Raw genomic sequence first — 12541 nt, forward strand, 5'->3', positions numbered from 1 at the left:
CCTCCTCCCCTCTTCCTGAGGTTGCCACAGTAGTGCGGAGGCACAGGCAGAGCCCGGCCTTAGGCTCAGCATGTGGTGCCCAGGGTGCACCAGCCCGGCTGCCCTAGTGACCTTTTGCGCCGGGCTTTGGATCTCGAACCCGGTGCTGGTGCAGGGCCTGGAGGCCGGTGTGCGGCCGGGGCCTGATTGTGAAGGTGAGCGGTGTGTGACCTGCTTGCATGGCGGCGACACCACGCTCAGCCCAGCAGCTTCTCCCCGGCCAGGCTGTAAATAACATCTCACCCGAGAAATGCAGCTCAGTCAATAATTTACCTCCCCACCCCCGCCTTTCGCAGCCTGAGCAAAAGCTTGGCTCGGTGACACTTGAGAACACGTGCTGCTTTTGCTGTCATTAAGTTGGCGCAGGAAAAGGAGTGATTTAGGATTCCTATTGGGTTTTGTGCAAATGATCTTGCTGCTAACTCAATTCTGTGGCTCCTAACTGGGGAGACTTGTCTCTCTGTGCCTAAGACATGTTTTGGGGTTCAAACTAATTTGTCCCTTTCAAAAGGAAAATAAAACATGACAATATTGTCAGGGTTGTTGAAATCAAAGACACAGTTAACTCTAGTGAGAACTTTCTAGACAGAAGTTGCTTTACAAAGGAGCACAATAATTCCTTGAGAAGAGAAAGATAAAATAGACAATCTTTTCCTTCTGTGGACTTGGCGATCACAACACCTTTATCTATTCCACCAACCCCCTGACTTTGAGGGTGTTGTACTGCTTAGGTTTTACAAAAACAGCATCCTTTTTAAAGAACTGTTAACAATAGCCAAGATGAAAGTTTTGATAGTCCCTTCCTTTGGGATCACATTCTTCTTTTATTAAAATAATTCAAATGTGTATCTTCTGATCTTGAGAGTGGATGCACTAAACAGGAAATGTAGACTCACAAGCTTCACACTGAATGAGTGGTTGAGTGTGTAGTCTTACTATAAATACTCTTAACTGAAGTCGAGTTTTCTATCAGCAGGTCAACCGAATTGACTGGCTTGTTCTATATGTTCTATATTTCTTTTTTTCTTTTTTTCTATCAAACAATTGCTTGTCTGACAACTCTACCTTCCGCTGGGTTCTCTGCCTTTCTACAGACTTCCACTGTTTTCCTTTTTTAAAATATATTTTTATTGATGTTTACTGAGCTCTACATTTTTCTCTACTCCCCTCCATGCCTTTCCCCTCCCCACTTCAACCCTCCCCCAAGGTCCCCATGCTCCCAATTTACTCAGGAGATCTTGTCTTTTTCTACTTTCTACTTCCCATGTAGATTAGATCTATGGAAGTCTCTCTTAGTGTCCACATTGTTGTCTAAATTCTCTGGGATTGTGGTTTGTAGGCTGGCTTTCTTTGCTTTGTTTAAAAACCACCTATGAGGGGGCTGGAGAGATGGCTCAGCGGTTAAGAGCATTGCCTCCTCTTCCAAAGGTCCTGAGTTCAATTCCCAGCAACCACATGGTGGCTCACAACCATCTGTAAAGAGGTCTCGCGCCCTCTTCTGGCCTTCAGGCATACACAGACAGAATATTGTATACATAATAAATAAATATTTAAAAAAAAAAAACCACCTATGAGTGAGTACATATGATAATCGTCTTTCTGTGTCTGGGTTACCTAACTCAAAATAATGTTTTCTAGCTCCATCCATTTTCCTGCAAAATTCAAGCTGTCTACTGCCTCGGAGGTCCCAGGCTCACTGGAACCTGCAGAGGACCTGCTTACTTCCTCAGAGGCCCCAGACTCTAGCTAGGACCCGCAGGGGGTTCCAGGTTCCAGCCTATTCCCTTTGATGTCCCAGGCCAATGCCCTAACCCACAGAAGACCTGGATCAGGCCTCCTCTTTCTGAGGTCCCAGACTCGCGCCTGGCCCCACCGAGATCTCTGGTTCCTGCCTAATCCCTCCGAGGACCCAGGTTCACTCATGCCCAGGCTGACAGAGGTCCTGGCTCAGGCCTAGTTCCTGGATGGTCCTAGACTCTCGCCCAGACCCCCCGGGGTGTTGGCTTAGGTTTACTCCCTTGAAGGTCCTGGATTCACGCCGGAGACCCTCAGCAGTCTCTGGCTCTGGCTCACTCGCTCAGCGGTTACTCCCCTGTACCTGTTCGGTGGAGATCGTTGACTCTGAATCTGGTTGCTGGCTCAATCCTGATCCTCCCATTTCCCGGGACTGGGTTTCCTCCTGGCTTCTGCTCCTGGTGGAGCTCGTTCTCTCTGTATCCTAGGTAGCTGGTTCAGTCCCACTCCGATGGAGATCGAAATTGCAGACTCTGAGTCAGGCCGTTGGCTCAATCCTGGTCTGCCAGTGTCCCAGGACTGGGTTGTCTCCCAGGACTGGGTTTGCTCCTGGCTTCTGCTCCCGGTGGAGCTTGTTTCCTGGGTCCTCTCTGTCTAGGTGTCTCGTTCAGTTCTACCCCTGTTGAATTTGTTCCCACTGCTTTTCTTTCTACTGTCCTGGTGTCCTTCCACCCTGCCCTTTGTCCCATTTCTGATCCTCTAGGAGGGCTATCACATTGCTCCTTGGTTTAAGAAAGTCTTTCCTCCAGGTAGCGGCTCCTGCTTTCCTTCCCCCACACATCTGGTATGTTTCTCAGAGGATTCAAAATTTTCATTCTCTGCCATGCAACTGTGTACGTTTTCTAGGTGTCTCTAGATGATGTCACTCATCCCTTGGTTTTCAGGATCCGTTATGCCACACAATAGTCAGATTATTGAACAAACGGATATAAATGTTTCATACATGTTTTGGTGAGCCAAATGTCTGTCTTCCCCTCATTGGATAAATGATGCTGGTCAGAATGACAGCTAAGAGAAATCCTATGAGGATAGGCTGGGGTAAAGATAGGAGACTTTGCAAGACTGGATCTCTCTTGTAGGAAGACAAGATGAGAAGTTGCGTAGAGACTTTGATGAATTCCTGCTCACTGACAGCAAGATCACAGCAGCAGCTGTCCTCTTCTTCGCAGACTTAACATGCTTGATAATTAAGTTGATATGTCGGGAGATATTTTTCACTCTGTCAGTGACTCAAAATGTTGTTAATCATTTAGATGTGTTTTTATCATTTGCCTCTAGGGAGACAACTGGTCCTTTGTCTTGTTCTGCCTTCCTGGATGTTCCAAAGAGTACTTTTCTGATTGTCTTATATTCTCAACTTCAAAATGTTGGTGTTTCATGAAGATGATACCCAGGCCTATACTTTCTCCATCTCCCTTTTCCCTGTGGTCTCATCTTCTGAATATTGCTTAAATATGATGGATTACACATTTATGTGCCATCCTAGATCTTATCCCAGTTCCTAGATTTATAATGATGTTCTGCACATCAACATTTTAGGCAACAATGGGTCATGTATGCTAAAGTGGTTCTATGAAATTATGAAAATTTTCTATCACTCAATGATGTTGAATCACCTGTTTTTAGTCATTTGTTTGTGTTGATTCTGGGCTTAGGCTAATGCATGTTTTTGTTTCTTAGTTTTTAGTAGACAAGTTTAAAAAGTAAGAAATAAATTAAGAACTTAAAGAATAAAGATTTAAAGAAAGAAGATATAGTGCAATGTTTGAATTTCAAGCTAAGTGTTGTAACAAAAGAATCACATAGTTTCTTTTAAATTAAAGAATGTATATGGTGGAAAACATATAATAAGCTCTGGTTCATCTATCATGAAAGAAAGAAAACTATTTTTTTCCAAAAATTTCATGTAGCCTAAGTGTTCAGTGACTGTCGTGTCTACTTCGGTATGAACTAATACATGTTCAGTGCCTTCAGTGTCGACCTCAGTGTGAACTAATACTCTTGACCTTCACAGTGAGTCTCCCCTTTCTGGCTCCCCCAGCACAGCTTCTAGCTCTACAGGCTCCATTCATAGTAAGAGTCACGTGTAGGCATACCATTTTATTTTAAAGCTGTCTTTTCTGAAGATTTGTTTTTCTTTATGTGTCTCTGATCTATATGATACATGTGTGCATAAGCTGCCAGAGGCCAGCAGAGGGCGTGTGATCTCCTGAAACTAGAGTTTCAGGATGATGTGAGCCACCTGACACGGGTGCTGGGAACGCACTTGGGTCCTCTGGAGGAGCAGCAAGCATTCTCTTAACCACTGAGCCGTTGTTCCAGCTCTGATAATTAATATTTCATTTTCACTGTACCTTTCTTATGTTTATGTACCTAAAATGGAGTGAAACTTGCTTGCAGCACTCAGTATGGTAGCATGTTCTACACACAGGCTTGATCCTCTTGTGGCTGCTGGCTGCATAGGGTCCAGGATAGCTATGAATATAGTTCAACATAAAATTGTTGAACTGTATAAAATTCAACAAAACATTGTAAGATTTTATGTGTGTATTTTTTTTTCTTGTAATTCAACTGCATGGTTCTTAAGCATAAACTTTGTAGATGACAATGTAGTGTTGTAATGCTAAAAGACTGGCCATACCTGCCAATCATGGGGCCTGGGTACAATGAGCTGTACACTGTGACCTAGATGTGTAGCAGTCTATAGCATCTAAGTTTCTGTAAGTACTCTCTTTGATGTTCCCACAATAAAGTCACCTACTCACACATCTCAATCATTAAGAGATTCATCTATGTACCAAAAGGCTTCCCTGCTGTATCTACTTGAATTATGCGTTAGTCAGAATTCTTCAGAGCAACAGAATCAATACAAAATGTGTCTATGCGTGTGTGTATGCGTGTATGTACGTGTGTGTTCATGTAAGTCTTTAACTTACAATGAAGTTACATCCCCATCATATATTGAAGATATAAGCCAAGCTGCATTCAGTACACCTAATCTGCCAAGCATCGCAGTTTGGCAGTATGGTACAATGTAGAATGTGGGGTTTAGCCTGATGATCGTGAAGTTGACTGGGTGCTGTGAGTGACTTCCCAATCACATTCTCATTCAGGATGGGGAAGGAAGATATCATAGGTTATGGCCAGTTGAGATCAGAGACAGAAGCAGTCTACTTGAAAAGATTTCAGGTTTGGTTATTATAAATTACTAAATTGATTTATATGTTTATTTTATAATATAAATATAGAACAGGACGCTTTTGGAAAAGAGCCGATTAAACTTCTATAAATAAAATTGATGAGACCAATGACCAGCAGATTAGATACCAGTGAGAAAAAGAACTAGTGTATAACAAGATCTAAGAGATGGACTGTGGATATTGCTCAGTTGATAGAGCGCTTGTCTAGCATGCATGAAACTCTGGGTTTGATGGCATAATATGGTAGTGTTCATCAATAATCCTAGCTCTTGGGGCATGGAGCAAGAGGATCAAAAGTTCAGTGAAATAGGGAGTTTGTGGCCAATGTGGGATACATGAGACATTTAGCAGTAGGGGGAAAAAGCTGGCCAAGAATGTATCACAGAGCAATGAAAGGATAAGATGGGAAAGAGATAGTAAAGATAAAGAAAACTCCGACAAACATTCATTGGATTTCCAGAAGATCAGCAGAGAGGACATGGGCGTTAGTGACATCACTCCTTGCTGTGACAAACGTCCTGAAAAAAAAAAAAATGCAAAGAAGAAAAGATTTCTTTTTCCTCCCGCAGTCGGGGAAAGCATGGGTCAGGGGGCCACTGAGGATCAAGTATCCTCTCTACCACTTGCCCACCTAACTTGCAAGTTAGGTGATGTCTTTTTGGCTCAGTCTCTCTACCTGTAAAGAGGGTAGTTGGAGTATCTGTGCCATAGCTTTGTTGTGAAACTTGAAGAGTTAAAATACTCGCAATGTGTGCGTCAGAGCCAGCAGCTGCCAGCCCTGACAAACGTTAACATGGTGGTTACTCGTGGCTGCACCTACTCTGAGTCCCATCTCTCACAACTCAGGACAACTGGGACTGAATAAGGTTCTTCGAGTTAGGGCTTAACTACTGTAGTGATATTTCAATTGTATTTAAATAAATAAAGTTTGCCTGGAGATCAGAGAGTGAAACAGCCACACTGGTCAGTCATACAGACCAGGCAGTGGTGGTATACACCTTTAATCCCAGTAGCCACACTAGTTAGCCGTAGAAGCTAGGTTGTCGTGGTGCCTGCCTTTAATCCCAGCCCTAGAGAGGAGTATAATATGGGAGGAGACAGGTCTCGGGCTCAGTCTCATTCTGAGATTCCTGGAGGCAGGATCGCCATTTCAGTCTGAGTTAGAGGTAAAAGCCAGTGGCTGGCTGCTTTGCTTTTCCGATCTTCAAGTTGAACCCCAATATCTGTCTCTGAATTTTTTGTTTTGTTTTGGTTTGGTTTGTTTTTTCAAGACAGGGTTTCTCTGTAGCTTTGGAGCTTGTCCTGGAACTAGCTCTTGTAGACCAGGCTGGCCTGGAACTCCTGCCTCTGCCTCCCAAGGGCTAGGATTAAAGGCGTGTGCCACCACTGCCCGGCTTGTCTGGGTTTTTATTATTCGTGCTACAAACTCTTGCTCTACTGAAAGTATGGTTTTCAAACATCAGTTTAGGATTACACCAATCCCAGATTCATGGTGGTGGGACATAAATACGTGTGTATGCTAAGTAGCTTCATTTGAGGTATTATTGTTATTCAGATTTTTCTCTAATGCCTGAAGCAAAGTTATCCCCAAGACCACAGCCTATACCAAAGTTATCTTTTAGTGTTTGTGGTGGAGTCTGTCTGTCTACTGCATTCATGGCTTTAGTGTTTGTGGTGGAGTCTGTCTACTGCATTCATGGCTTTAGTGTTTGTGGTGGAGTCTGTCTACTGCATTCATGGCTTTAGTGTTTGTGGTGCAGTCTGTCTATTGCATTCATGGCTTTAGTGTTTGTGGTGGAGTCTGTCTACTGCATTCATGGCTTTAGTAACAGATCCCCAAATAAGGTTTAGGGTTTGAATCCATGGTCATAATACACTGAACCATACCTATATATTTTACAGTTTATCTTATTTTGTGCTTATTAGTATTTGCCTAAGTGTAGGCATTTGTACCAGATGTGTGCCTGGCGCACATGGAGGCCAAAAGAGGGCATCAGATCCTTAGAACTGAAGTTACACATGGTTTTACAGTAGGTGCCAGGTCCTGAACCTGGGTCCTCTGTAAGAGCCGCAAGCACTCTCAATTGCTCAGCCACCTCTCCAGTCCTGAATCATAACTGTATTTTTCTCACTTGGTGGGTGGGTCACAGTCATGGATGTGGTAGAGGTAGAATTGTGTAACAGACCTAAGTCTCTCTTCCTTTTAGTATGTAAAGAATTCTTAAACCGATTCTACAACTCCTTGCTAACCAGAGGAATAGACTTTTCTGTGGACACCATAGAGAAAGAGTTGATCACCTTTTGCTTGGATGCCAAAGGAAAAGAAAACCGCCTGGTATGGTAAATTTCATTTTTCCGGTGTGCTTCAAAAACAAACAAACAAATAAGTAAATAAATAAAAGCCAAACTACCAATAGTCTCCTTTTCGCTTGGAGTTGGTGTCTTCCTACTTCAGTGCCAACTTCAAACATACTCGTAGATGGCAAGCAGAAGACAAGCTTCTGGGAAACACGGTCCTGTGTGTTAGGTCTCAAGCCCTGGGACAAATGGCTGAGGTTCCTATTTAACAAATCAAAGTGGACCTGGCCATCAGGTATTCCCAGCATCCCTCAGTCCCTACCCATTACAGGGTCCTCCTGGCTGGCATAACCACCCCCTAGCCTAAACTTTCCCAACCCAGGGGCTGGGCTGCTCTTCCCCCAGAGGCTCTTCCCTATATATTCCTGCCATTTTGCTTTCCCATTCTCTTTGGGGCCTCCTAGCTGTTCTCTCTTTCTCTCTCCCCTCTCTCTTGCCCTCCCCCCTCTCCTCACATGACTCAGGGTCATGTCCACTCTGAACTCTCCTAGATGTCTCTGTCTCTGACTATGCTCTCTCTTTTACCTCAGTAAACCTTCTTTCTCCTCCACCACACCTGGAACCGTTGTGCCCTTTCCTTTTGTTTCTTTTCTTTCACATTCACTACGGATTCTTTTTTCTTTTTCTTTTTCTTTTTTTTTTTTTTTTTTTTTTTTTTGTTTTGGATTTTTCGAGACAGAGTTTCTCCGTAGCTTTTGGTTCCTGTCCTGGAACTAGCTCTTGTAGACCAGGCTGGCCTCGAACTCACAGAGATCCGCCTGCCTCTGCCTCCCGAGTGCTGGGATTAAAGGCATGCGCCACCACCGCCCGGCTCACTATGGATTCTTGTTGAGAGCATCTAGTTTTCCTTTCTAAGTAAATCACAGGCAAGCAATTTTACATTTTCTTAACCAAATTGTAAAATAGTTTCTGATGAGAATTTACTATTATATGGCTTTTACATTTGTTACCAAGACACATAGTCAAACCCATAAATCATCTCAGTATTATTCACATGTAATGATTGAGGCTTGTATATTTTCTTTTTTAGATTGTGTTTTCTGAATTTAATGTATGACTTGTTTCAATATTTCTATAAAAATAAAGACAATTTTAGATCATTTTTTTCCCATCTTGGTATTAAACCTACAACCTTGTTCATGCTAAGCATATGTTTTACCATTGAGGTATACCTCAGGTACCAGACCAGTTCTTTTTTGCCTAAAGTAGCCATGTTAATGTGTACCACTGACTGACACATTGCCAAACTCTTGTCACTTATTTGTGTCACCGGCCTTTACATATGTATAAACACAAGTAAAGATTTTTTTTTGTGGACCAGGCTGGCCTCGAACTCACAGAGATCTGCTTGCCTCTGCCTCCTGAGTGCTGAAATAAAAGGTGTGAACCACCACCGCCCCACCTCGTTCTTCCTTCTTTATACTGCTTTTCTTTTATTCATCGCTGGGAACACTAAGTCTTTCAAGTCACATTTCATTTATTTATTTTGTATGCATATGTGTGGCATGCATACAGAGGTCAGAGGATAACTTGAAGGGGGCAGTTCTCTCTTTCTACCAGGAGGGTTTCAGGGATCAAACTAAGGTTGTCAGTCTTGGTGGCAGGCACCTTTACCGTTCAAATCTCATCAGCCCTGGATGGCCTCTCATTCTCTTTTCAGTGCTATTATCTAGGAGCCACCAAAGACGCAGCCACCAAGATCCTCAGTGAAGTCACACGTCCCATGAGTGTGCACATGCCCGTAGTGAAGATCTGTGAGAGGCTGAAGAAGATGGACAGCCAGATTTGTGAGCTGAAGTACGGTACGAGAGACACAACATTCTGTGTGTCATCAAGCTTTGAAACACTGGGACATGCTACGTCAAAGCCAGCATTAGAGGGAAGGGATTCTGCACTCACGGACAGGTTGATGAGCTGGTGAATGGTGTTTTTTTGTGTCAGCTGAGCTCCTATTAAAAAAAGGGAAATAAATGAACTAATTATAACCTTATAGCAAATAATGGATACTAAAGGATAATTGGCATTAAGTTGGAACTGCCAGCCCAAAGTTCAAGTTCCTAGTTTACTAAGGTGATGTCAGTCATGTGTGTATGGAATATTTCTTAAAATGAATAGCAGAGCCCTGCACGGTGGACCAGGAAAACATGAGTCTTTTGTTCAGTGGCGGTAGGGCCTTGAAGTTGCAATGGGACGACATTTTCATCCTAGGCGTGTTCATCCTTCCGTCAGCTTTCACTTTTAGGAACTGGGCTACTCCCATCCAATCAGGTTTTGCGTGATGACATAGCTCACCAGAGGTGCCTAAAATACACAGCCTGGGAAGGAAGGTGCTGTCCTATTTAAAACTCTATCCTTGGCCTTATAAATTTTACATGGTTAAATCTATTCTTATACTGAAGGATTGTATCTGGGCCAGCCTGTTGCGTAGAGGGAGTCAATGTGATTAAAGCTTTAAAATTTTTTCCCTCAGCTATCCTTAACACCTGAAATCCCACTGAGAGATACGCTTTCTTTTTGCATAAGCTGTTGTTTTCTGTCACACACACACACACACACACACACACACACACACACACACACACACTGTATTACTGTAAGTGACCTAACTAATTAGCATCCAGATCCCATTTAGTCTTCTTTCCCACCACAGCTGTGAATTGTACACATGTCCCATAGCTACACAGCAAACATGAAACAGGTTTAAGGTTGAAAGATACCAAAGACAACCTCGTTCTTAGTTTGCCAAGCATAGGCCCTGACTTCCAGGGCAGGTATTATGGGTAAGCATCCCTTATAATTGACTTTAAAGGAGTAGGGTAGAGGCAGGAAGCCGAGTCCATACAAAACATGTTCATAGAAGGGACAACCTCAGGAGTTCAAGTTCTTAACATAAAATGGCATAGCATTTGCACGGAATTCTGCCACATCATACAATGCAAATGTTATGTAAGTAGTTTTCCTTTTCATAGTTTGTGTGTGTATGTTTGCAATCCTGTGCATTCTATCTATCTATCTATCTATCTATCGATTGATCGAGAGAGAGAGAGAGAGAGAGAGAGAGAGAGAGAGAGAGAGAGAGAGATGCGTGTGTGATATAACATACATGTGAAGGTCAATCTGTGAAGGAACAATCTGTGGAGTCAGGTTCCCTCTTTCCACTGTGTGGATCCCTGGGGATTGAATTTAGGTCTTTGGGCTTGATAGCAAGTGCCTTCACCCATTAAGCCATCTAGCCAGTCAGCAAATAGTTGTTATTTGCTGTAATTTATAATTATAGTTTATAATTTATAATTATATATTTGTAATTATAAACTGTAATGTTTAGGGGATTATGATGAGAAAAATCTCTGTATATGCTCAACATAAATTCAGGATTTCCCTTCCTGAATATCATTGGTCTATGATTGGTAGTAGTCAAGGATGTCGAACCCTAGAAAATTGACTGGTGATTTGCATGTTCATTAGGTCTATCTTGATTCCCACAGAAAGGGAAATTACCTCCCATTGAAGGAGAATGAAGTCAGCACCATATACCCTTCTAAGAGCTTCACGAGATTTTTGTTTTGTTGTTCAATCGTGCGTCCTTTCTTACATCTAGAGAAGAAACTGGACTTGGCATCGGTGGACCTATGGAAGATGAGAGTTGCAGAACTGAAGCAGATCCTGCACAGCTGGGGGGAGGAGTGCAAGGCCTGCGCAGAAAAAAATGACTACGTGACCCTCATCAAAGAGCTGGCCCCCAAATATGTAGAGCCCCACCCCCAAACAGAGCTCTGACCTCAGCTATCAGTGTACATGGACAGTAGTTAGAGTTAGTCTAAGACATGGATGTGTTGGTTAAGGCTAACCAGGGACCACCCTGGTGGCTGCCCGTCTTGCTGTTTTTCTGCTTGGGCTTGTGATTAACCTGTGCTTCCTGCTGGCACCCACGTTTGCAGAGTACAGAGACCTCTGCGGGCATTCCTCAGCCTCCTTTGGAAGGTGCAGTGACTCCCTTTGCATCACTGTGACAATAATGCCTGTCAGAAAGGAGTCAGGGGAGGGGAAGATTTACCTTGGCTCATGGTATCGGTCCATCATGTCAGAGGAGCAGCTCAGAGCATGGGGACAAGAACTCATCAGAGGCTGTTGTTGTTATGGTGGACCGAGAAGCAGAAAGTCATGTTCAAATCATGATAAGGCTGTCATCTTCCAGGGTCTAGCCCTACTGATCTCCTTCTGCCAGCTAGACTTTACCTCACAGCATCCCCCATCACCTCTAACTGGGGGACACACATTAAAAAGGAACTGATTGGGGCGGGGGGGGGGGTTGTACTGGCTGGTTTTGTGTGTCAACTTGACACAGGCTGGAGTCATCTGAGAGGAAGGAGGCTCAGCTGAAGAAAATCCTCCATGAGATCCAGCTGTAAGACATTTTCTCAATTAGTGATCAATGGGGGAGGGCCCATCCCTGGGCAGGTGGTTCTGTTTCTATAAGAAAGCAGGCTGAGCAAGCCAGGGGAAGCAAGCCAGGTAAGCAGCACCCCCTATGGCCTCTTCATCAGCCCCTGACTCCAGGATCCTGCCTGTTTGAGTCTATGTTCAGGCTAATTATAACCACCCTCGAATTGCCAAGGGTTCAAGACTCAAGAAAGAGTCTTATTTCATTGTCTCACATCAGACAGGACTAGAGCTCACTCAGCACGCGCAGGCAGCAGAGATGCCTATGGTTTCTAGTGCTTGTCTATCAACTTCAAGCAGCAAACAAGAGTTTCAGCTCCATTTTCCAGCCATAGAAGAATAACCCCATGGTAGAAGTGGTTGCCTTTGTGTCATAGGTCAGGGTGTGGATACCCAAGAAAGCATCCCCTTGAAACTTTCTGGGGTGATGGGAATGTCCCTTATCAGAGTGGGTGGTAAGAGAGATGATCCTCATATTGATACAGAAGTATAATTAAGACGTGAGTGTTTTATTGTACATCAATTCTATCTAATAAACAGTTGCAAAAGTTATTTGATAATTACTCAACTTGGTTGATTAAGAACAACCATTTATTTAAATAACCGAATGAAGTTACTGGCAATCTGTTTGTGGAGCAGAGAAGAACTCCTTCAGACAATAAATATACATTGACAAAATAATGTCCACTTTTAAGTGATGCAAATGAATG

At 43.3% G+C, this 12541-nt stretch overlaps 1 protein-coding gene across 1 annotated transcript; it reads left to right on the top strand.

Moving 5' to 3' along the window:
- The first annotated feature begins 31 nt into the window (after positions 1–31).
- Cdnf (cerebral dopamine neurotrophic factor) lies at positions 32–11682 on the top strand. The gene is made up of 4 exons (XM_057787854.1): positions 32–194; positions 7241–7368; positions 9052–9193; positions 10990–11682. Exons 1-4 carry the CDS (start codon positions 71–73, stop codon positions 11166–11168), a joined length of 573 nt encoding a protein of 190 aa, XP_057643837.1. The 5' UTR covers positions 32–70; the 3' UTR covers positions 11169–11682.
- The last annotated feature ends 859 nt before the right edge of the window (positions 11683–12541 follow it).

Source organism: Chionomys nivalis, chromosome 13 (assembly GCF_950005125.1).
Source record: "Chionomys nivalis chromosome 13, mChiNiv1.1, whole genome shotgun sequence".
Lineage (NCBI taxonomy): Eukaryota > Metazoa > Chordata > Mammalia > Rodentia > Cricetidae > Chionomys > Chionomys nivalis.